Source organism: Antedon mediterranea, chromosome 1 (assembly GCF_964355755.1).
Source record: "Antedon mediterranea chromosome 1, ecAntMedi1.1, whole genome shotgun sequence".
Classification (NCBI taxonomy): Eukaryota; Metazoa; Echinodermata; class Crinoidea; order Comatulida; family Antedonidae; genus Antedon; species Antedon mediterranea.
In genome coordinates, this window is record NC_092670.1 from 17,911,111 (window position 1) to 17,938,668 (window position 27,558).

The following is a 27,558-nucleotide window of genomic DNA, read 5'->3' on the forward strand; positions in this document are numbered from 1 at the left end:
TGTTGGTGCGTGTGGAAGTTGCAGTTCTTCTTCTTCTGTTCTTTATTTCGGTCTAAAGTGTACTTTTTACATCGATTAATTAAGGTAATACTTTATATATAATTATATTGAACATGTACATGTAGCTTGCTTTAGTTTATTACGAACGCTAAACATTTTACAATCAAGGGAACCTCCGCAAAGTTAGGCCTACCTGCTGAGCTGCTGAGAGCATGTATTGACGGAGATTCCATACGCCTCCTATCGGGGATTTCCCCTATAACTCGTCAGCGGCGTTTTCGTTCAGCACCGGCCGGTGTCGGAGGCCTGGTTCTACAGGCTAGGTACAGACAGCATTAGTACATATATGCCACCATGACATAACGTTATTAAATTATTATGAAAATGCCTTATTTTTCAGCGTTAATTAATTTGTCTAGGCCCTAACTAGGCTACTTACTTTATTAATTAATGATAGCTCAGAGTCTAGAGCCTGGCTGAGGCCAAGATTTTTTATTATTTTTTATTTTTATTTATTCAATTTCTGCCATATTCATAAATAAAGAAGACAAAACAATTATAAAAGGAGGCACGGAAAGACCAAACAGGTGCTAAACACCTATATTCTGTGACTGTGTGAAATCCTGCCACTGAGACTATATGATATAGTAACGGAATCAACAACCGTTACACTAGTTGGTCAACCCAGAACAGAGAAAAATAAATTACGTTCTACAATAAAAACCGTAATCGACAAGAAAGCGACCAACTACACACATTTTCAATATCAAAATTATTTAAAAAAATAAATATTGAGATAATTAAGTAATTTGGTTTTAAAAGAACTAACAGAAATATTTAAGTTGCGGATTTCACTGGGTAAGTTATTCCAAATTCTGGTAACACGTAGGATATATGATTGAAAAGAAGATTCAGTTCTGCAGCGACGAATATCAAAAAGAGTACCAACAGAAGAAGAGCTACGAGTAACACGTTGTGGATTACGAATATTAAATAAATTGTCAGTATTAATTATATTAGAATTGAAACTCTTAAAGAGAAAAACGATATCAGTAAAGTGATGCCTATAACATAATGGTAGTAAATTGCATGTTTGAAGTCTGCATTTGTAATCAGCTTCAAAATTATTTAAAATAAATTTAGTTGCTCTACGCTGAACTCCCTCAAGTTGTCTTATATTTTATATATTATTATATTATTATTAAACAAAATAAAATGTAAAGTTCTTAATCTTATTGTTGATTGTATAGAATGTTATTCTAAAGAAAGGTGCATCATCAGAAGCTTTTTGATGACAATTGTGACTCTTGAGTTCTTTTTGCATGATTAAACAGCATTTACGAATATTGAATGAATTACAAATTTTTTATTTAAAATGATTATGGGACCATGAAATTGTACTTTATTTATTGCTGTGTGATTACTAGCATTCACTATACAACACACTAAGTTGCATTCACTATACATCGCTGAGAAGATCGAGCCTCCTGCCTTCAAAATGTAGAAGAAAAAAAATCCCTGTAATTGGTAGGTAAAGATAAAAAAAAATGTTTCCAGGAACAAATTCACTCACTCCCTGTAGCCACTACACCAACCAAATTACATTAAAACATAAAATTTGTGGCAGCATCATCTGGGCATACTGCTTCAAACTGTTCGGAGTGAGTAAAGTGATTACTCTACATGTGATTTACAATCCATTTCAATTTGTTTCCCTAATGACATTTTGTGCAAATCGTAAAAGATGTTTACACTAATGACCAAGCATACAGCAGTGCTGCATACAGCAGTGTTGCCTAAAACCTGATTTGTGACAATAAAATGTTCCACCTTTAGGGAAACCCGAACGCTATTCTCCCACCGTAATTAAACTTTAAAAAAGTGTTTCAGTATGTTATTCAACATCTATTCATCGGATGAGCCTGAACATCTACCCCCCCCCCCCCACCCCCACCCCTCTTCCCAACCACACACTCATCCACCCTTGCCTGCTAATGACACTTATTATACAGTATGTCAAAAATGTATGAAATTCACCTACTAAAAGAATTCACTAGCTGGAATTGAACTGAATTTGAATTATAAATTTGATGATAATAATTATACTATAGTCAATTGAATCTGAAGTATATTTTGCGTTCCGTCATACTTCAACGTTTAACTAACGCTACTTCACTACTGTATATACACCAACCTTCATTTATTTAATTCTATATAATTTCATCAAAATAAGTGAATGAATGAATACACTAATGATACTACATTGAATAGTTGGATATTTTTCAATTAACTTTTACTTGATAGAATGGTATACTATTTATATACAGTTTATCTCAAGATCATTGACTAAAATAATAGGAAAATATGTGTGTACACACAACTATATATAACTACTGATATGTTTGTTAACTTTATATCTATCAATTACCCAATTATATATACAGAACTTTGACTTTATAGTGAAATCTTAGTAGATTAAACGTATCATACGATACTATTTACTAGATGTTGCAACATATTATCTGTGTGCTGCTCAACATATTTTAAAATTATAACCATTTTATTCAATAGTAATTCTATTGTAAAATCAACAGATATTTGTAATGCATAAATATCTAAAAATATGCATTGATAGGTGAATATGTGGGTAGTGTAAGATTTACAAACAAAAGCCATTGATAACTGTTCATTGACCATATTTACTTGAAGTTTATATTTAGTTTCTTTCGGGTCATGGACAGGTCAATCATCAAACTATTAATATCATCTTTTGTAAACTTATTAAATTAAAAAGTTCTAAATTTTAAGATAGATTTTGTTAGTATAGTAATTTTTCTTCTGTGTGAATGTACAAATTTGTGTAGTAATCATATCATAGTAGATAAATATATTCATACAGTACTGAGTGTGCTGCAGGTACCTGCATGTTGAAGGAAAAGTCCATGCCTGTAAAATTTATATAATATATTCATTTTGTATTTGTCTTCATAGGCGCAGGTTTAGTCAGTAGATTTAGTTTTTAGTTTATTTATATCAAGGTAAGTTAATTATAATATGCCTCGTCATTTTCATTTAATTATTAATTATGTTTTATTATTTAGTTTGTTAATGTCTTCTGACACAGAGTTATAATTGAATATGTTTTATTGGTGAAATAGTTTTAACCAAAAATCTTGTGTGAAATGTGTGTTACACCTACTTACTACTGTACTAGTGTAATTTTTGTAAAACTTTGTCTATTTAAACATCCTTCAAATTGGATGTTAAGCTGTTCATCTTGTGTTTTAAATAGGAGATTGGTACAATGGTTGTTTAGTACATTTTAGGGCTATTTAAACATAATCATGTAAAGTTTCAACTATTACATGTTAATTACATACCTGCATCTATACGACTTCTCTACCGGCAGTCCTGCTTTAATATCCTTACAATTTATGAATGAATCGAGAAAGATAAAAGCGAGGGTATCACAATTGCATAATTTTATAATTTTAATATTCAATTGTTTTATCAGTCTTTAATAACTCACAATAGTTGTACGGGTGAGATTATAAAGATTCTACAGCTGTTTGCATAATTAATTTGCATAAATAATTTAAATAAATGAATACAAAAAATAATAGAAGAAAATAAAGTCCTAAAAGCATAGTAAACTGGCATCCATTTTATATTGATGGTTTGCAAGACCTGACATTTTTATGGCTTTTTGTAGCAGATAGCTTAATTATATGCTGGCTGAAGAAATCTCTGACATACAGTCATCTCTGTGCGTTCAATACTTATATCCAGTCATTACAAGTGTTTTATGCTAATAACTGTTTTATTTCTCAGGTGAATGATTCATGTTTGTTTTTTTAAAGTCTAGAACAGCTGATGGTCTTTGTGCATAATATATCAAAATTGTTTTGCGTTTTTAATCATCATCAAGATCATTTTGTGATCTTCATTATTTAATCTAGCATCATTCTTATCATCATTATTGTCATTATCATCAGCAGCATCATCATCATCATCATCATCATCATCATCATCATTATTATTATCATCATTATAATCTTGCATTCTGTTATTTTTATCATCAGCATTTTAATCATCATCATTAATCATATGATTAATTATCATCATTAATTATCATCATCATCATCAACAACAACAAGAACAACATTATTTAACAATTATTCCATTTGTCTCATTAATGTACATCATCTATTTTTTCTGTAGCATTCCATGTTGTTAATAACTGAAATAAATTTCTTTGATATTATTACAGTATATCCATGTCTCTAGTGTGATACTAATTTTCCTGATGTGTGATTATTTTTTTTCATTGATGTTGGAATGTTTTACTGATTGCTTCTCGTGTGTTAATTACATTTAAGGAGGTCATTTTGTGAGACGTAAACGCTCTTCATCCAATTATTGAAAAATGTCGGCCAAAGCCATTTATGAAGTGACTGGTAAAGAACTGATTACAAGTAATATAGAGAACGCTGATGTAGCCAAGAACAGATATGCGACGATTACGCCAGATTGCGATTGGGACAAGATAACTGCTGAACATCCATGGCTTTTAACTGAGGTAACATTTATTACTACTGTCGTTTATCATAATAAATCTGTTTTGCCAACTAATTCTTTTTACAAACATGAAATATTGTAAACGATCCAATGACGAAGTTTTGCAGTATTTAGAAATGTTACGCTAAATTCATCCTCAACCAATTTCGAATAGAGAATTTTTGCAAGTTGTTTAAAGTAATTTAAGAATAGATGAATTTGTTCATGCTAAGTAACAGTATAAATAAGAAATTTGTTTCACCTATACCATGAGAGTTAAGCTTGGTTCTCATTGGACGCAACACAAGGACGTGATTTGACCAATCATAATGTAATGCGCGTGACAAACCGACGCTTCTGATTGGTCAACACACTATGTTGCGTTGCCTCCAAGCTTTGTGGAAAGCTAAACAGTAGAGACTAAGCTACTTATTGTTATTTTGAAAAAAATAAACAATATCATACTGACTGTAGGTGATGTTTTCACATATAAAATAAGGAATTAATATTAATGTGGAAATTATTGAAATTTCTCAGAAACTTGTGGTAAAACCAGATCAACTGATAAAGCGTCGTGGTAAGCTAGGACTGATCAAGGTAAACGTTGACCTAGCTGGTGTGAAGGAGTGGCTCTCAACACGGCTAAACCAAGAAATCAAGGTATTCCTTCAACTTAAAGATACATTGCAAACACATAAAAATGAAGATTAATAAAAAAAAGGACTTTGAATAGGCCATTTCGCAGTTTTAATCAGGTTAATCACTTCCATAGAAAAAAAAAACTGAAAAAGAATAATGTTTTCACTTGTAAAAAGACAAAATAAAGTTAAATTCAACTAAAATTAACCCATTGACTTCCATTTGATTTGACTATTTTTTGCTTAAAATTAGAGTTCTTTTTGTATATTTTTTTGTTTTTATCTTAAATTTTATGAATAAAATAAATGAAAATGACTTTATTAATCCACAACTTGGATCAAGTATTATTGACAGACTTTATGGATTTAATCTTATTGTGGAAAAGAAATCATAACAGGTTTTTGTCATTATGCAAATGAGCGTTTTAGGGATCAATGTTATTGTAAGAATGATAAAGAAATCATACAGGTTTTTGTCATTATGCAAATGAGCGTTTTAGAGATCAATGCTATTGTAAGAATGATAAAGAAATCCTAACCGCATCACTTAACCTTTTATTAGATTTTTACAATTATAGAAATATTTTGTTTTTAGTACGATTATACATCACTAACTGTTATGCACTTGTCAATTGTATGACCCACTATACGACCCCCGGGAGAGGTGCGTCATTTACAAATAATTACTGACGCAGGGGTGTGTCAAAAACGTGAACAATAGTGTGTTAATGTCCGTCACTTTACCACTCAAAATATCATAAACAACATGGTCACAGTGTGTCGAAGTGGGTGATTGGTCACCTAAAGGTAAAGTCACGTTTTTAACGCACGGGTGCGTCATGGTATTCATAAGGTATGACGCACATCGGACAAATGACGCAGCTCTCCCGGGGTCGTATGGCGGGTCATACAATTGACAAGTGCATTATTGCAACAATTTATTTTGTTTCATAGGTATACATACACAAAATATTAACATAAACAACATTAAAAAAGACAATAACTATAGACATAAGGCAAGGCTAATTTATGCCACATTAGATTACAATTATATAATAATTATTAGGAATAGAAGAAATGTATTTATTTACCATCTTTAAAGAGAATCACCTGTGCAGATTCTTTATTCAAATTTATACAAATTCTGCAAATAACAGTCAGCTGTACTCTGTAGTGTTAGAGCTACAACTGTATCCTCATGAAACAAAGTTAAATACATTTTTTTTAAACTGATTATATTAAGGTGGTCCTCTATTAGTATTATGTACAACAACAAGTCAATATACAATTAGTACATACTGTACGGTTCATTTTATGCTTTTTAAGCTGTTTTCACACAGCTGGTCTTTGCCATGGATAGAAATATAGGATAATGTTAATTAAGTTATCTAATGCTCGCAGTAAATGAACACTTTGTATCCTATTGTATTGATTAATGCCTCCAGACATTGGACAAATTTGCATATATCAATACATTTATTCCTACAGTGAGTCGTTCAGCTATTTTTGTATGCCACAGTTTTTTTTATTAAATGTATGGCATCATTGTAAAATCGTAGCATTAGTACACCTGGAAAATATGAATACACAATATGTCTAGTTTCCTTTTAAGGGTATGTTCAGCTCCATAGAGTACAATATGAAAGCATAACGTAGGTGTGAACAGGCCTTAAATAGACTGGAAGACAATGCTTTTGAATAAATAGCAGTTGTTCCAAATTTGATTGAAGGTTAACTTTAATATTACTATGTCTGCTGGTCCTCAATCCACATATTGATTATTAATAATTGTAATAAAATGTTAATAAAAAATACTGTAAGCTATAATTTTTTCGAAAATATGGTTTTCTTTATTATAAATATAATGATATTTTAATATACAGTACTAGGAAAACAGTAATTATGGGTTGATAAACAGATTCTCATTTTCATAATTCCTTGCAGAGTTACTATGTATTACTACTAGTGTATGTGTTCTCAGTACATTTTTTCCCACTGTAATAAATTTAACCAATATACATTATATAATGGCTTATTATACTATACCTATGAATGTAGGTAATTGGCTTAAAGATGTATTGTCCCTTTGACTAATTCCCAAAAAAATTTTTTTTTTTAAATTTAAAAAAAAAGTGGGTCATTTTGAAGTATCATAATAGTTATTAACTTTCACCAAAAATTAGTCAAAAAAAAAATAATTTAACCGAAATACAGATGTTTTTTTGTTCAAAAAATAACTTTGACTTCCAGTCAAAGTTTTCAATCAAAACATATCCCATAATGCAATGCGCTTGTTTGGCTACTCTGTATGCATAATCATAAACTTCCTCGCGATCTGTCTGAAAACACTTTCTCAACCGTGATGAGTTGTAAACAATCCCAATTAGCATCGTGCATAATGCCTACTCATGGTTTGAAATCTTTGTTTACTTTCGCTTGCGACGATTTCTCAGACGAAATGTAATCTAATTAATTTACCTGTTAATTACGTAAACTGTTGTTTTTGGCTCGAATTTTAATTATTTTATAGACTCAAAATAATATATCAAATCTCTTATTTAATGTAGATTGGAGAAGCAAGTGGCCTTCTCAAAAATTTTATAATCGAACCGTTCGTTGCTCACAAGGACGCAGATGAAGTGTACGTTTGCATCTACTGTCAACGAAACTGTGATGTAATCCTCTTCCATCATGAGGGCGGTGTTGATATTGGAGATGTAGACGCTAAGGTAAATTATGCTTTCTGACCGTAATAAAGTACTTTAATTTATGTTGCTTTAATAAGACAGAATCTTGAAATATAGGAATTTTGTATATTAATATACCATAATCTATTATATTACTTTTCACAGGCTGTTAAAATGGAAGTTGAATTAGGTTCAAAGGTCACAGCTGCTCAGATCAAAGAAAAGCTTATGTCAAAGGTTATAGCATCAAAACAAGAGTAAGTGTATAAATCAACTTTTTCTTTACTGATATATTTTAGTACTGTAACACCAGCTGTGAATACTAAACAAAAATATATTTACTTTTTTTCAGCATGATTGCAAAGTTTGTGGCCCAGTTGTACGAGCAGTTCCAGGCCTTGTACTTCACCTACCTTGAAATCAACCCTCTAGGTAAAGTATTACGGATTTTTTCTTCGAAAAATGTAGGATTAATCAACATTGTTTATTACCGATCAAAAATATTAGAAGTGATCCATGTAGAAGTTTTGCGAAAAATTGTGGGGTTTTTTTTAGACTAATTTTCTTCTCAATTATGGATAACCATGCTAATTTTAGTTTAATAATAATAGCAATTAAGAACATATTTTAATGAATATCAGATGTCCTTATAAACAGTGACCAGAGACCTGGTTTAGGAACCTAAGTGGCCTTCCAACACTGGAGGCCTTGGGTGTTTTTAGCATTTTTCGACATTTTAATGCCTGGGCTCTGCTCATAAGCTCCATGGCCGCTGGGTTTAGCCATTGAGCACTCATAGCCGTTAAGCCACTGCTCATAACGGCTATGAGCAAACTATTGTTTAGAAAATGCTTTAAGACGGTAATTCCATAATGCCTTGGGCTCAATTTTTAAGTTATTTGTTAATATTCAGTTGTAACTGACAAGATTTACATCCTGGACATGGCAGCCAAACTAGACGCTACAGCTGAGTACCTATGTAAGAGCAAGTGGGGTGAAATTGAATTCCCTCCCCCATTTGGAAGAGAAGCTTTCCCCGAGGTAAGACTAAATATACCTTTTATCACATGAAACAACATTTTAAAATTAGTTAAAATTTACAATGTTCTTTATTTTTACTATAAGTTAAATTGACGATGTTAATTGATAAATGTTTTATAACAAGTTAGAAAGCTTACTGACTCCAAAAGTAGTTAATGGCCCACTAATGTTTAATCCTCAGTTATAAGCCTACTATTAACTTTAGTGTATAAACTATAATGGGTTTTCTTATAATACAGTACTTACTTACAAGCTCTAATTGTGTTGGCAACATGACTCAACTCAAGATAGATACTAGCCTACTAAATGATATTTATATGTATATAAGATAAGATAAGATAAGATAACTTTTATTGATCCTCAAAAAGGAAATTCATTACTTGTCATAATAACAAAGAAAACACAATAAAAACAAATATAGCATATTGTTATTTCTTTATTTTTTTAATTTATTTTTTATTTATTTATTTATTTTTTTTCTTTTTCCGTGTTTTTTAAATCTAATCTTTGTTTAGGCATGTCTGTCACAAGCTTTTTGCTTTTTTTAACATGCCTTCTTCAATCATATTACCTTTCTTTACACCTTTTTGTAGACTGTTTTATTTTGAAGAAAATAAATGTTACTTTGAATTGAATTGAATTGAACCATTCATATAAAAACATCTAAAAAATTACAAGATAAAATTATCTTCTTGACTTCCCGTTGTACTGGATGATACCGGAGGGAATAAAGGATTTAGCAAATCGATTTGTTTTCACACTGAGGAGCCTCAATCTACCACTTGGATTAAGTTGGTCTATGATCACTTTGATATTCATGTTATTGCAGGAAGCATACATAGCGGACTTAGATGCTAAGAGCGGTGCTTCCCTCAAACTGACCATTCTCAACCCCAAGGGCCGTATCTGGACAATGGTAGCCGGTGGAGGGGCATCCGTAATATACAGTGATACCATTTGTGATCTGGGTGGAGCTAAGGAGCTCGCGAATTACGGAGAATATTCCGGTGCGCCAACCGAGCAACAAACGTTTGAGTATGCCAAGACGTTACTTAGCATGATGACCAAGGGAGACGTACGTCCTGATGGAAAAGTTTTGATCATTGGGGGCGGTATTGCAAATTTCACCAATGTGGCATCTACATTTAAGGTACAATTCTAATTTTCTATTTGCTCTTCACTTCACCTCTAATATTTTGTGTCAACTCCTGTCTCCTATTAAAGTAACTATAAAATAAAAAACACACAGCCTATAGCGCTGAATGTGCCTGGTATACAGTATAGCATTTATTTAATGCAAATGCCTAAGTTTTTAAAAAACACCCTCTATGGTGTTTTTTTTTTTTTTTTGGAAAAATTAAAATCCGGGAAACGTCATAAAAATTTGCGATGACAGGATGTTTTTTCAAATAGAACCCTCTATGATTTGTTGTAAACTCTCCTGTTTTTTTTGGTTGGGACCTGAAATTCCACCATCTTCTTTTACCTTTCATTTTGTAGGGAATTGTACGTGCACTACGACAGTACAAAGCCAAACTACAAGAATATGGAGTGTCAATATTTGTGAGAAGAGGTGGACCTAACTACCAAGAGGGATTGAGGGTTATGAGAGAACTTGGTAAGTTAATTAATATTAAATTCATTTAAATGCTAGCACCAATGAAAAATAGCCTGGGCTACTAAAGCTATCAGTGCGGTCACCTTATTCTCTGAGGTGAAAATTATAGAATGATTGTATTTTTCTGATGTTTTCCTCTTCAAATCCCATTGGCCAATGAATAAGTGTGCAAGTATATAACCTGTGTGGCAAAATTGATAAAATTAAATGTTCCTATATATTTCTGTCTTTGTTTAGGAAGCAGTCTTGGTGTACCCATCCATGTTTACGGTACCGAGACCCACATGACAGCGATCGTTGGGATGGCGCTAGGTACCCGTGCAATTGAAGACGAAAACAAAGGAGACCAAATGACTGCTAGTTTCTTATTGGCTGGAAGTGCTGTAAGTTTTTTTTTTTTTGTTATAAGTATTGTCAATTCAAATCCATTTATCATTTTTCTTACTACAAACTACCTCTATTATACAGATATTGACTGCTTAGAGGTTAAATATAATATTTTACATCCCCGAGGGAATGATATTTTGTTCGAGGGAATATATATTTTTAAAATATAATATTCCCCGAGAACATAATATCATTCCTGAGTGGATGTCAAAACTGTTATTTTACCGATATAAAAGGCGATATCTGTTATGTTATATAGCCAACAACAAGTAGAATATCTGCTGGGTCGGGTAGCTAGGCTAGGCCTGCTTTTTTGTATTGTATGTAAATAAGCTGCCTAGACACCTTACCTTGTGATGAAATATACAGATAATTACTAATTAATGATTCCTTGGCAATAATATATTCACTTAGGCTTAGGTCGTTTAAATTACTCGAGGATATATACGATTTACGATCCTCGCAGCAGTAGTCATGTGATGCAGTTTCAACCAATCGCGTTCATGTATTTACATACGCTATGTAATAATATTACTTTATGTACCATACAGTTTGTCCTGTACAACATAATGTCTCTTATGGGTCACAAACATACTTTAGAACAAAATAGTAGTTTTTTACATGATTTAAAGTAATGTAAAGTAAGTATTTAAGTAATGTTCCAAAAACAAAGAAATAAAGTAAACATGAGTATATTCATTAAATCTTTTTGAAAACGTATGGTATACCGCAAGTTTTACTTAACTTGTGTTTATTCACCATACAAATCTTAAACACTATTGAAATATTCTACAGATTGTTCTAAATCTACTATACTATAATAAATTCTACTATTCTAAAGACTTTTGTCATTTAATTTCATTATAGAAAGACTCGTCGAAATCTCCAACCAGCAAGGAGCAAAGTAAAAGCAGCGTGGCCTGTAAAGAACCATGTTCTCCTACACATACTGACGCACCAGCCAAGACACAGCCATGTGCAGGAGCAAGTGATAAAAAGCCTTTATTTACTAATGAAACATGTGTAAGTACACTAACATAAGGTGTGTTCACACACACTTTTGTGAAGCGTGCATGAAATGGATTTCAGCTAAACCGACATAAGTGCTTGAGGGAATAGTTAACTCCATTTACCTTTGTGTTTTTAACTCTGATATAACTCTGATGTACCTCCGATTCAAAGAAATATTTGATGATAATGATATGTTTTTTATCCTGTATAAATATGTTTTTAAATAAATGAACGCAGAATAAGCTAAACCCAAAGATTGACCCTATTTAACTCCAATCGAGAAAAGAGTGTGTAAACGTAGCCTTAATTCAGTGTTATTATTTTAGTATTGAAGTATAACATCTAGTGCTGTTTCACAACGTTTAATAATTTACAAATTATTTCTTTTGACAGTCTTTGATCTGGGGACTTCAACCAAGAGCTGTACAGGGTATGCTTGACTTTGACCATTCTTGCCGTCGAAGAACGCCCTCAGTTGTTGGAATGATATACCCATTTACGTAAGTCAACTTTTATTGCAACAATTGTTTGTAAATTATGTTTATGGCTTTTTTACAACTCCGTTTTGTGGAAAAATGTTTACTTTTTCTATTTCGTAGAATCCCTTTTTCATTATTTAAAATGAAGATAGTTTTTTCATTTAAGCACTAAATTAAAATACACCATTTGTAAATAATGTCACTATTTTCAATTACTATCTAGTGGTGACCACAAGCAGAAGTTTTACTGGGGTCATAAGGAGATTTTAGTTCCTGTTTACAAGTCGATGGAAAAGGCGATGCAAGCCCACCCAGAGGCTGATGTACTCATCAGTTTTGCATCGTTGAGATCGGCCTACGAAAGTACACTTGAAACACTAAGATATAAACAGGTAGGTCAAGTGAATCATTAAGAGTTATGGGTTGTTTTTATATGAAGTAGTAGTTGTCATTTGTATATGTATTGTATATGAATTTCAAAAAATTATATTAATTTGACAATAAAGTAATCTTGAATCTTGAATGAGAGATTTATATGTTTCAATTATACATGCTTGTTTGCAAACCAAAGCCTATATAAATAAAGCAGGCCACATGTGCCTTCTCCCTCACATACTTTTCTATTCCCAGCTGGCTCTATTTAGACTGTTGCATCCACAAAATCACACTTTCAATAAAAATTTGATTTTTAAATAGCATTAGTACAGTATTAGTTAGTACTATTTCCAGTTTATTCATCATCATCACGAATGTTGGATGTCTTGCGACATACAGTAGCGCACTTATAATAAGACTTTTCCAATCAGTGATTATTGGCCAAAGTGTGCATAGACTTGTTTATTTTATTCATGAGCCGTACAAATATTGTTTTTTTTCTTTAGATACGTACAATAGCAATAATAGCAGAAGGTATTCCAGAGAACATGACTCGTCACCTGATAACATTAGCCAATAAACAAGATGTAACAATCATTGGGCCTGCTACCGTAAGTATTCTCTGTATAAGTTTAAATTCAAAGTTTTCAATTTTTCAAACAAATTTAATTTATCACTCAATGTGGCCTCTTACATTGCATTCACATGTTTTTACTCCTTAAGCTCTGTCTACACTATCAATCTAGTTCGACAAAAAAAGTGTGATGTGCCAAAATATGGTAGTGATATGCTTAAATATGGTAGCAATTTGACATCATCATGCCCATATATGGGCACATCACATTTTTTTAAACACATAAAGTTTGATAGTGTAGACAGAACGTTAGGATGATAAATGCTCTTTTGGGGATTTGGAGGACTGGCTAACCCTGGTACCATCCTAATGATTATGTTTTTGTTGCCTTTTTCTTTACTATACCTAATTCTTTCTCTTGCAGGTTGGCGGTATCAAACCAGGTTGCTTCAAAATCGGTAACACTGGTGGTATGTTAGACAACATCCTCGCGTCAAAACTATACCGCCCCGGAAGCGTAGCATACGTATCGCGCTCGGGAGGTATGTCAAATGAACTCAATAACATTGTATCCCGACATACCAATGGCGTCTTTGAAGGCGTAGCCATTGGTGGTGATCGATACCCTGGAACAACCTTTATGGATCACATAATACGTTACCATGACGATCCAAATGTTAAGATGCTTGTTATGTTAGGAGAGGTAATGTATTATTTTTGTCTATTTTTTTACTGCTATAGTATTGTACTTTACTGTCTCTGTGTTGGATAGAATACTCTAGGCACCTTTGATCCTTAAGCTCTGTCTACACTATCAAACTTTATGTCATCATTTCCATATATGGGCACATCACATTTTTTTGTCGCATAAAATTTGATAGTATCGACGGAGCTTTAGAGGAGAAGAAGGTTATTAAAAATGTCCATCTAATGTATTTGATATGTCAACAAAGAAACAAATGCTTGATAAAGCTACAGTCAGACTTGCTTTGATTCATGGAACAGAAGACTTCTTTGAAACGAAGCAAGTCTGAATGTCACTAGCCTAAATGTTATTTATAAAATTGTTTTAGGTTGGTGGTGTCGAGGAATACCAGGTCTGTTCTGCTATTCGTGAAAAACGACTCACAAAACCATTAGTAGCGTGGTGTATAGGAACGTGTGCCAGTATGTTCACATCAGAGGTTCAGTTCGGACATGCAGGAGCGTGTGCCAATGGTGAACAAGAAACAGCACGCGCCAAAAATAAAGCTCTGAAGGAGGTTGGGGCGCATGTACCAAATAGCTTTGACGACCTGGGAGAGAAAATTGGGTATGTTTGAAATGAATGGTGTACAAAAACACAATCTTAATCAAACGTTTAAACTTATTCCAATTATAAACTTTCAATTGTACACAAAATGTTATTGTTGATTGATTTTGATGCAAGACGTTGCAATGCATATTCTATTTGGTTTAGTTCAAAGTGGAGTTATGGCTTGGTGGTTATGATGCTTGACTGCCAATTCAAGGGTTCTGGGTTCAAGTCCTGTCATGTCAGGATTTTTTCTAATGACAACTTACAACGCCAATCCCAAAGACTTGTTATAAGACTTTGTTTATTTACTGTGTGCTGAGCATATTGTGTATATGTTTGTCTTGTGAAGAACAGGATTGCCACCTTTAAGAAGGATAGTGAATGAATTTATGGCTATACTTGGCAATTTGCCTAAATATATGTAAACAAAACAATAAACAAATTAACATTCTTTTCCTTTTGACATAAACATTGCTGTTTAAAATTGACGTTATCTGACCATTTTTTAACCACTCCTACATCTATTTATTATTCTTTTTGCAGTGAAGTGTACAATAAACTTGTTGAGGAAGGAGTAGTTATTCCAAGTGAAGAAGTTCCACCCCCTACAGTACCAATGGACTATTCCTGGGCACGAGTAAGTTATGTTTAAACCAACGAGGGGACTAAAGATATATATATATATAACAAGAGCATTTGAGTAAAAAGATAAACAGGATCAAGAATTGTGATAAAGATCCGTCTTGTAGTTTTGATGTATGGCCTAAATTAGTAAAATGATAAAAAGTTGTCCAGAATTGGAATCCTGGTCCGGATTTCCCCCATAATTGAATGGAGTCTTCCGTGACCACCTATCTATCTGTGTTTTAAATATGGTAAAGATCCGTCTTGTAGTTTTGACGCACGGCCTAAAATTACTAAAATGATAACAAGTTGTCCAGAATTGGAATCCTGGTTGGGAGTTAGTCTTTCGTGTCCACATATCTATCTGTGTCCGTCCACACCGCCTTGAGATGGTATTAATGTAAATTTCAATTCCTCTAATATGTCCTAGATACAAGACAAAGTATTTTTAATACAGATTAATATATACAAATCTATATTAATCTGTATTAAAAATACTTTGTCTTGTATCTAGGACATATTAGAGGAATTGAAAGTTGTTGCATGTGTAACATCTAGTTTGCATTTTGAAACTGTATAATATAAAGAAGTTTACTATCGATATAAAAATGTATCTAGGTCTAACTAGCCTAAATTTGAAAAGACAATTTTTCTTTGCCTTTTATCTAGGAATTGGGATTAATCCGCAAGCCTGCATCTTTCATGACAAGTATTGTGGATGAACGTGGTCAAGAGTTAATCTACGCCGGTATGCCGATTACGCAGATTATGAAAGAAGAGATGGGCATTGGTGGCGTGCTCAGTTTACTTTGGTTCCAACGAAGGTAACATAATCGTCATTAATAATAATGCTCTCATGTGTTGCATTCCTGGTACAGAAAAGTGATTTTAAAAAATAATAAATAAAACAAGCTTTTAATGTTTTGCTACAACTTTCTTGTGGAGTAATTCGATCCGTTCTCATTACAACTCAAATATGGAAACAATATCAACTTTAGTTTCTTTTTTGTGTGTCTGCCATGCAAACCCTTTAAACAGTACAGTCAAATACCGGACACTCTTTAGTCTTGGTTAATGTGTCTTGTTTTCTGAAGAGTCTGGTATTCTGAATGTGTTTTAAATGGTAAGAAAGAATATGGTACGTTTTTCAACGTCAAGAAAAGTCCCGTTTCCAGTATTCAAATGCTTACCTTTACCTTCAGTGATGTAAAGAGGCAGTGAGTTAAAACTTTTAAGGGTTGCCTCTTCTCTTAGTGTTTGTTATGTGTCTGTCAAAGTTGTTTTTGAATGAGTTGATTGATGTACTAAGAACAACATAGTTAGGTAGAGAGTCCGGTATTGACTGTATTACTGTTTTAAAAATTAGTTTTCAAATATGTTTGTGTACAGACTGCCGTCCTATGCTACAAAGTTCATTGAGATGTGTCTTATGGTAACAGCTGATCATGGCCCAGCAGTATCTGGAGCTCATAATACTATCATCACAGCAAGAGCTGGCAAAGATCTAGTCTCCTCTCTATGCTCTGGACTTCTAACGATTGTAAGTTTGCTGTTTTTAGTTATAGCCATGCCATGTATGTAGTTGTGATCACACACACTATGGTTAATCCTGCATAGAATGGATTTAAGAAGGTGATGCAAATTGCATCAGAGTTACAACTGACGCAAGTGCTCGTATTAATCAGTTAATTCTGTTAAACCTCTATGTCATTAACTCTGATAAAACTTGATAATCCTTGATTTTATGTTTGCTTAATGAAAATATAGATTTATTGATTTGATATTCTATATATTATATCTCTTTTAATATACTGTATGAAGCCCTCTTAATATTACAAATAATATGTAGTCCTTTTTAAATTTTAAAGAGCCTAAACACTTGATTGGTGCTACCTAAATGCCTCTGTTTATTACCGTATATACTCTGGTATATAAAATAAATAAAATGAAATTGGGCCGACTTTGGGGGGTGGGACTATACCCGAAGAAACCCTAGTTCAGGAAAAAAAAATGGTAAGCATTTCTTTTAAAAACTTATCTGAACTGGCTAGAGAGAGGCCTACATCCAGACAAAAGTCAATACTGGGACTATACCCGCGGATATGCCTGGCAAATATTGCATAAAGTAGGGGGTGAGATTAGACCTGAAGTGGGATTAGACTAGAAGTAGGATTAGACCCACAGTGGGATTATACTCAAGGATATTCGGTATATGTACATCATTTTATTTTGCTTGACTTTTTTTCTAAAGGGTGAGCGATTTGGAGGTGCTCTGGATATGGCAGCAAAACAATTTAGTGAAGCTTATGATTCGAACCTAATCCCCAACGAGTTTGTAAATGAGATGAGGAAACAACATAAACTCATCATGGGCATTGGCCACAGGGTTAAATCGGTGAGCTTATTTTGATTCTGATAATTTAAATTTCAGACAACAAGATATCTGTGTTCGAATGCTGGTATCAAAATATAATATGTGCTTACAGCATATACCTTGAATTTTCGACATGTGTCAAGAATCCTATGATGTTATGAGGATATCTACTGAACACCTTTCGAAATCAATGCTTTAGCACTGAAAGTGTCATTCACTATAAAGACAGAATAAATAAATATCTGTGATTATGAGATTCATATATATTCACTTTGTTGTCCTTCTCATTGTCAACAGGGATGCGCAGAATGACTTTTACACTCGACAACAGTGTAATCGAGTGGTGCGTGCTGTAATTAAAAACAAAACAAAATTAGCGGGAAAAGAAAACCCAGTTGGGATCCCATGTATAGAAAATAACTGTTTGTTTGCCCTACTCTGATGTAATTTTACTTTCATTCATTCATCAGTGGAAAATTACTTCCAATTTTGTTTGTATTGCTTTTGATTATTTGCATTGGGCTGCCTGAAAACAAATATGTTAATAATTATTTGTTTCTTGGAAAATATAATAAGCCAATATTGTCACACAACCTTTCCCTTTAAAAAATGAGTATACTACAAATTAAACTGATCAAAAGAGAAAATGAAATAATGTATGCTAATTAAATTGAATTGTTAGCTGAAAGTGATTCGAAATGAGTAATAATTAATCACAAAGTATAACAAAATTGGAGCAAAAGAAGATTTTGTTTTATATCATAATGATATTATAATGGTATTATTGATGTTTTACCAAATTTCAATATGTTATTGCCACTGAGACAATTCTCACAAATGTGTCCACTTCATTTTGGTGAGTGTTAAAAAATGTGAATAAAGTTGAATCATGTGGTACTTACAGTCTGCTATGCTATTGTTTTGTTTGAACTCTGTATGGCAACTGTTTTAAATTCAAATGCCAAATAAATTAAATTTCCAATTGTAACTATTTGACGAATAAATATCTTGTTATAGAATGTTGTGCACATATTTGAACCTGCATGCTGATCACCCTCTCATCATAGTTTTTTTATTTCATTTATATATTGTTTCATTTTCTTGTAGATCAACAATCCAGACATGAGGGTGGTGCTTCTTAAAGATTTTGCACAGAAGAACTTTCCAGCCACACCATTGTTGGACTACGCATTGAAGGTGGAGAAGATTACCACCGCTAAGGTATGATTGTTACCATCACACTATGTGTTCTAGCAGCTAAGGTATGATTGTTACCATCACACTATGTGTTCTAGCAGCTAAGGTATGATTGTTACCATCACACTATGTGTTCTAGCAGCTAAGGTATGATTGTTACCATTACACTATGTGTTCTAGCAGCTAAGGTATGATTGTTACCATCACACTATGTGTTCTAGCAGCTAAGGTATGATTGTTACCATCACACTATGTGTTGTAGCAGCTAAGGTATGATTGTTAACCATCACACTATGTGTTCTACAGTAGCAGCTAAGGTATGATTGTTACCATCACACTATGTGTTCTAGCAGCTAAGGTATGATTGTTACCATCACACTATGTGTTCTAGCAGCTAAGGTATGATTGTTACCATCACACTATGTGTTCTAGCAGCTAAGGTATGATTGTTACCATCACACTATGTGTTCTAGCAGCTAAGGTATGATTGTTACCATCACACTATGTGTTCTAGCAGCTAAGGTATGATTGTTACCATCACACTATGTGTTCTAGCAGCTAAGGTATGATTGTTACCATCACACTATGTGTTCTAGCAGCTAAGGTATGATTGTTACCATCACACTATGTGTTGTAGCAGCTAAGGTATGATTGCTACCATCACACTATGTGTTCTAGCAGCTAAGGTATGATTGTTACCATCACACTATGTGTTCTAGCAGCTAAGGTATGATTGTTACCATCACACTATGTGTTGTAGCAGCTAAGGTATGATTGCTACCATCACACTATGTGTTCTAGCAGCTAAGGTATGATTGCTACCATCACACTATGTGTTCTAGCAGCTAAGGTATGATTGTTACCATCACACTATGTGTTCTAGCAGCTAAGGTATGATTGTTACCATCACACTATGTGTTCTACAGTAGCAGCTAAGTTATGATTGTTACCATCACACTATGTGTTCTAGCAGCTAAGGTATGATTGTTACCATCACACTATGTGTTGTAGCAGCTAAGGTATGATTGCTACCATCACACTATGTGTTCTAGCAGCTAAGGTATGATTGTTACCATCACACTATGTGTTGTAGCAGCTAAGGTATGATTGTTAACCATCACACTATGTGTTCTACAGTAGCAGCTAAGGTATGATTGTTACCATCACACTATGTGTTCTAGCAGCTAAGGTATGATTGTTACCATCACACTATGTGTTCTAGCAGCTAAGGTATGATTGTTACCATCACACTATGTGTTCTAGCAGCTAAGGTATGATTGTTACCATCACACTATGTGTTCTAGCAGCTAAGGTATGATTGTTACCATCACACTATGTGTTCTAGCAGCTAAGGTATGATTGTTACCATCACACTATGTGTTCTAGCAGCTAAGGTATGATTGTTACCATCACACTATGTGTTCTAGCAGCTAAGGTATGATTGTTACCATCACACTATGTGTTGTAGCAGCTAAGGTATGATTGCTACCATCACACTATGTGTTCTAGCAGCTAAGGTATGATTGTTACCATCACACTATGTGTTCTAGCAGCTAAGGTATGATTGTTACCATCACACTATGTGTTGTAGCAGCTAAGGTATGATTGCTACCATCACACTATGTGTTCTAGCAGCTAAGGTATGATTGCTACCATCACACTATGTGTTCTAGCAGCTAAGGTATGATTGTTACCATCACACTATGTGTTCTAGCAGCTAAGGTATGATTGTTACCATCACACTATGTGTTCTACAGTAGCAGCTAAGTTATGATTGTTACCATCACACTATGTGTTCTAGCAGCTAAGGTATGATTGTTACCATCACACTATGTGTTGTAGCAGCTAAGGTATGATTGCTACCATCACACTATGTGTTCTAGCAGCTAAGTTATGATTGTTACCATCACACTATGTGTTCTAGCAGCTAAGGTATGATTGTTACCATCACACTATGTGTTGTAGCAGCTAAGATATGATTGCTACCATCACACTATGTGTTTTAGCAGCTAAGGTATGATTGTTACCATCACACTATGTGTTGTAGCAGCTAGGATATGATTGCTGCCATCACACTATGTGTTCTAGCAGCTAAGGTATGATTGTTACCATCACACTATGTGTTGTAGCAGCTAAGGTATGATTGCTACCATCACACTATGTGTTTTAGCAGCTAAGGTATGATTGTTACCATCACACTATGTGTTCTAGCAGCTAAGGTATGATTGTTACCATCACACTATGTGTTCTAGCAGCTAAGGTATGATTGTTACCATCACACTATGTGTTCTAGCAGCTAAGGTATGATTGTTACCATCACACTATGTGTTCTAGCAGCTAAGGTATGATTGTTACCATCACACTATGTGTTGTAGCAGCTAAGGTATGATTGCTACCATCACACTATGTGTTCTAGCAGCTAAGGTATGATTGTTACCATCACACTATGTGTTGTAGCAGCTAAGGTATGATTGCTACCATCACACTATGTGTTTTAGCAGCTAAGGTATGATTGTTACCATCACACTATGTGTTCTAGCAGCTAAGGTATGATTGTTACCATCACACTATGTGTTCTAGCAGCTAAGGTATGATTGCTACCATCACACTATGTGTTCTAGCAGCTAAGGTATGATTGTTACCATCACACTATGTGTTCTAGCAGCTAAGGTATGATTGCTACCATCACACTATGTGTTCTAGCAGCTAAGGTATGATTGCTACCATCACACTATGTGTTCTAGCAGCTAAGGTATGATTGCTACCATCACACTATGTGTTCTAGCAGCTAAGGTATGATTGTTACCATCACACTATGTGTTGTAGCAGCTAAGGTATGATTGCTACCATCACACTATGTGTTCTAGCAGCTAAGGTATGATTGTTACCATCACACTATGTGTTCTAGCACCTAAGGTATGATTGTTACCATCACACTATGTGTTCTAGCAGCTAAGGTATGATTGTTACCATCACACTATGTGTTTTAGCAGCTAAGGTATGATTGCTACCATCACACTATGTGTTCTAGCAGCTAAGGTATGATTGTTACCATCACACTATGTGTTCTAGCAGCTAAGGTATGATTGTTACCATCACACTATGTGTTCTAGCACCTAAGGTATGATTGTTACCATCACACTATGTGTTCTAGCACCTAAGGTATGATTGTTACCATCACACTATGTGTTCTAGCAGCTAAGGTATGATTGTTACCATCACACTATGTGTTCTAGCAGCTAAGGTATGATTGCTACCATCACACTATGTGTTGTAGCAGCTAAGGTATGATTGCTACCATCACACTATGTGTTCTAGCACCTAAGGTATGATTGTTACCATCACACTATGTGTTCTAGCAGCTAAGGTATGATTGTTACCATCACACTATGTGTTCTAGCACCTAAGGTATGATTGTTACCATCACACTATGTGTTCTAGCAGCTAAGGTATGATTGTTACCATCACACTATGTGTTCTAGCAGCTAAGGTATGATTGTTACCATCACACTATGTGTTCTAGCAGCTAAGGTATGATTGTTACCATCACACTATGTGTTCTAGCAGCTAAGGTATGATTGTTACCATCACACTATGTGTTCTATACATAGTATACATACAGTAGAGAGAGCAGTTTTGGAAAAGTTTACAGTATTTACGGAGTATAGTTTTAGGAGTGTTTGGTATTTAGTGAATGTGCTTGTGGATTATTTCCAGTATTTAGAGAGGAGCAGTTTCGAAACAATTTCCTGGTGTTTAGAAAGTGTAACAACCAAGAAGGAGAAAAGTGTAAATATTTGATACATACAGAGTACATGTTGTATATACTGATATGAAATATTACAAAACCATTCGTAAGTGAAAGTCTGTTGAACTCAATGAATATTTATGTAATACGAAACCAAACATTAATATGTTTTATATTGTCAAAATTAATTTCTAGCATTTGTCTTTCACTTGTGTTTTATTGACCTTAATAAATACTATAATGCTTTAAACAGGCCATAGGGATATTTTATAGTGACAATAAAATATCTCTATGAACAGGCTGTTTATATTTAACATACTGTAAGGTATTTAATGTTTAAACACTTAATTGATAGTTCCTGGTATTTGATTAATGGTGAGTTCCCTTTGACTAGTGTTTCCCTATATATAAACTCATTAGCTGTAAAATACAAAATACTTTCAAAAACTAAAATGTAGTGTCTATTTGTCCTGCTATTATTTTGCACAAGACTTTCACGAACTATTTATTTAGTGTCTATTTGTCTTGCCAAAGGCCTATACTCAACAAATCATTTTTTTTTCAAAGCAGCAAAAGAAATGTTTGAATAAAAAATGGTAAAAATTAATTACCAATTCTTATCTTTAATTTGTTATCTTCATATTTTACAGAAACCTAATTTAATTTTGAACGTGGATGGATTCATCGGAGTTGCATTTGTTGATCTACTGCGCAACTGTGGAGCATTTACTCCGTACGTATTTAAATTTCAACATTATAGTATAGTATTTTATATGTTATGATACAGTAGATCCCCTATTTAAGGGACATTCCACGAAATGAACTCACACATTTATTTGTCACAAGATGACTAATGATGATTAAGGAAATATTTAAGTAGTAATTAGTCAGTATTAGTATATTTAATTTTTACTTTCTATGGACAAGAGATTCCGAAATAAAAGATTGAATGAATACAGCATCAGCCAACCAGCCAATCACCCTACCAAGGGTTACAGGTCCCAGGTTTTTAGTTGTTTTTAAAATTAATTAGTGTTCCATGACCTTCTCATCAAAATTAACGTCTCTCATTGTTGTGCTACGTCAACATAATGTCAATGACGGCGAAATGTCTCCAATAATGGGGATAGCTATGCAAACAAGTAAGTAAGTAACCCATACTTTAGCTTGCAACTCATCGTATAAAGTCTATTCAAGCATAGATATAGAGATATTATATGATTCAAGGGACACCTCTATTAAGGGGACACTTTGAGGTTTTACTGTATAATTTACAAATTAAAATAGGATCGAATTTAACCAAGAGTTCCTCTGGAAATAGAAGTATCTAGTATACTTCCTCAGTGGTGCTATTACCATAAAATGCTAGCACCATATGTATCAATTTATGTATTATGAAATTGATGGTTTCTAACAACTGTAACATGCACATTATGTTATTTTTTAAATATTTATTTTTATGTATAAAACTGTCAAAGTAGTTCCCTCTCCCTTTAATTTATGTGTTGCAGTTGTCAATATTTGTCCTAAGTGATTGTGTTTCAGTGGGATTTACCCAGGTTCGCAAGAAAATAGTTGATATTATACGGGCATGTGACATATGACCTAAAAAAAATCTTCATAATAAACAGAGACTTTATGTCAATAGTAAATTATTTATTATTCCAAATTATACACTAAGATTTTAAAAGAAAAAAAAGAAAACAAATTCCTTGCTTGCATTGAAGCATTGTAATTGATTTCCGTGTGTGACATCTTGTGGTTTGAGAAAGACAAAGCTAGTATTAAATACAAACACAATCCACAAAGAAACCCCTTTTCAATAAAAGAATCAATTCAAGTTGAAGTTCTGTATCCGGGTGCCTGCTACTTTGCTCTTAAAGCGCTAATGATTATATTTAGTGCCATCTTGTGTGTGTGTCTTGTGGAGGGATTAAACATATACCTGCAATATTAGGTAGTGCGTCATGTTATTAATTGCATGCTGGGGATATTGAGACATGTTTTCTTTCTCCCCACCTAGACACTGTTTTGTTAACACCCTACGACACATCTATTAACCTGACCCAAATTTTAAGTGCCCTCTATTTATGGGTTGATTACCTTTATTTGTAAGATGCTTTCCACATTGTGTAGTCCTGTGTTTAAATCTAGTACGAGTCCATTATTGTTTCTTTTATAAGCTTTAGATTAGCATGTGTGAAAGGACAGTAACCTAGGTATGGTAAACTGGTATTGGTGTCAATTTAAGACTCCTGAGTCCAAATCTAATGGCAACATGTGAATATTTGTATTTGGTATAAATAATGATGATAAAATATATTGATAATGATATATTGTTGTTTACAGTGAAGAAGCTAATGAATATGTTGAAATTGGTGCCCTCAACGGGTTATTTGTACTCGGCAGAAGTATGGGATTTATTGGTAAGTGTATATTTCCTCCACTGTATCAGAGAATAGTTGGCTCGGAGAAAAGTTTAGGTCCTCAAAAAATAATTTCTCATAAAAATATTGCTAACCAAGAAATTGACCAAAATACATTTACATGTACACGCATATATCAAACTACTACTGTATTCATTATTGCTAGCAACTAAATATGTACAAAATAAATATATTATTTACATACTTTTAAAAACTTGTTTCTTTGTAGGCCACTATCTTGATCAAAAGCGATTGAAGCAGGGTCTGTACAGACATCCATGGGATGACATCTCATACATTCTGCCTGAAAATCTACCAGACATGCAATAAAAAGCTGGCCTAGATCGTGCATCAGTACAGAGATAATAATATAACAATTAGATTAAATTAATAATGTTGCTTTTCATAATTTACTTATTTATAAAATCTGTGTATTTAAATTAAAAATCTAGATTCAGTATTTGAATTTTCATTAATCAAGATTAATAAATACTATATGAATTATGTTCATGTCAATATGAACATAGTGTGACCATATATGAACATAGTGTGACCATATATGAACATAGTGTGACCATATATGAACATAGTGTGACCATATATGAACATAAAATAACTACGGTATATGAACATAGTACAACCATGACCATAGTACGGCCATAAAATGAACATATTACGACCATATATGAACATAGCATATCCATAATATGAACATATCATATCCAATATGAACATAGTATGGCCATATGAATGACCATGAACATAGTATGACTATAATATGACCATAAAATGACCATAATATGAACATAGCATATCCAATATGAACATAGTATGACCATACAGTATATGAATGACCATAATATGAACATTGTATAACCATAATATGAACATTGTACAGTATATCCAATATGAACATAGTATGGCCATATTATAGATATATAGTTGGACAATAATAGAAAGATGGATTTTTACATAATTTTGTGGTAATTGAATTGAGAATAATTTTGAAAAAAATTTGACCATTCCATGACAAATGTTAAAAATTATAATGTTCAGAAAGTAAGGAGGATTATAACATATTATGTGAACAAAACTAATATTTGTTCGTAGTGTTGATATTCTAAAAATACCAAAACATAAAATGTGTAACCCTTTTTCCAAGTTTGTTTTTTTTATACTAAATTAATTCATTAATTTTTTATTTTTTCGAGAGTGAAATAAATAAGACAACTTCCTATGTTGTAATAGCAGCTGGTACTATGATGACTACAGTCTTTTTCTGATTTAAAATTAATTCTTTCAAATTACGATCGAAAATGGTAGTCTCATGAGCCTATTTTCGATGCTGTTTTTGTTTTTATATTAAGTAACTATAACTATTTCTACAACAATAGATTGTAAGGAGAGGAAGTTCTTAGATACATGGGCTTACTTTTGAGAATATGTATACCCCCACTGGGCTTATACAGTGCTTACTTAAATACGAAAGTGAGTGATTATTCGTGGTGGTAGAAAGAGTTTAATGTATTTTAGTGCTATGGAATATTTATTACATATTTTTCAAATTGTGTTATTAATTGATTAATTAATTACCAAAAGAATAATTAAGTAAAATCACCCAATTGTTGATGTAATTATAGAGTTGGATTTGAGAAGTAACGATGTAAAATAAAGTAGGTCGGTACCCATGTTTGATCTTATCGTCTGTCATTAAATGTGTAAACTATACCGATGCACTCACTGTGTGTTCTGCCGAAAATAAAAAGGGGAATAACCTTTGGTAAATGTAAACGACAAACGAACATGATACTACTTACAAACAATAAATAGGATAGCTCCATTCTTGTTGTGTTATGGTTATTTTCTGACAATACTATGATTGATTAAAGGGCAAACCAGTGTCCAGTGAAACATAAAAACATTTTTGACCCTTTCATGTTTCGACAAAGCTGCCGATTATAAGATGATAACGCAATGTATGCTTATAGAGCAACATTATCGCATAATTGATATTTGCATGACTTTTTATTAGGTGATATAAATAACGAAAATGGTCATTTCAAACTTTTTTTGACACTTGTTATTATATAATGACATGCGCATAATCATATAATGTTGTCTGTGCATGTTACCTCAATATGGCCGTTTTCGAAAAGAATTGCCAAAAAGTACATTTTATAATACGTATTGAGGTTACATGCGCACACACCACAGTATGTTATTCTGTGCAATTTATTATGTCAACAACAAATAAAAGGGTCGAAATTTAGCCATTTTTCGAAGATTTTACTGTACAGGGATTGTTTCGGAAAATGGCAAAAAAAATGACTTTTATAATAATGGATTGAGATAACATGCGCAGACTACATTGTATGATTCTGCGCATGTCGTTATGTCAAAAAATAAAAGGGTTGAAATTTAAGCATTGTTCGAAAATTTTCTTGTGCATGCTGCATGTACAAAACAGGGATTGCTTCGGAAAATGGTTAAAAAACGTCTTTTATAATATGGATTGCGATAACATG

At 33.2% G+C, this 27,558-nt stretch overlaps 1 protein-coding gene across 1 annotated transcript; it reads left to right on the forward strand.

Moving 5' to 3' along the window:
* On the forward strand, positions 1–27,321 carry LOC140059772 (ATP-citrate synthase-like). The gene is made up of 24 exons (XM_072105675.1): positions 1–84; positions 4,380–4,579; positions 5,095–5,217; positions 7,763–7,924; positions 8,048–8,139; positions 8,235–8,314; positions 8,796–8,923; positions 9,753–10,073; positions 10,424–10,541; positions 10,779–10,924; positions 11,796–11,951; positions 12,333–12,439; positions 12,642–12,810; positions 13,300–13,404; positions 13,792–14,070; positions 14,441–14,679; positions 15,208–15,301; positions 15,958–16,112; positions 16,678–16,828; positions 17,540–17,683; positions 18,770–18,883; positions 23,258–23,340; positions 24,957–25,033; positions 25,263–27,321. Exons 2-24 carry the CDS (start codon positions 4,427–4,429, stop codon positions 25,361–25,363), a joined length of 3,297 nt encoding a protein of 1,098 aa, XP_071961776.1. The 5' UTR covers positions 1–84; positions 4,380–4,426; the 3' UTR covers positions 25,364–27,321.
* Positions 27,322–27,558: the final 237 nt, after the last annotated feature.

Coding starts and splice junctions, on each gene's coding strand:
- LOC140059772 (XM_072105675.1), top strand. CDS start 4,427: ATGTCGGCCAAAGCCATTTATGAAGTGACTGGTAAAGAACTGATTACA. Junction 11,952..12,332: donor TATTTACTAATGAAACATGT/GTAAGTACACTA, acceptor TTCTTTTGACAG/TCTTTGATCTGGGGACTTCA. Junction 18,884..23,257: donor AGAAGATTACCACCGCTAAG/GTATGATTGTTA, acceptor CATATTTTACAG/AAACCTAATTTAATTTTGAA.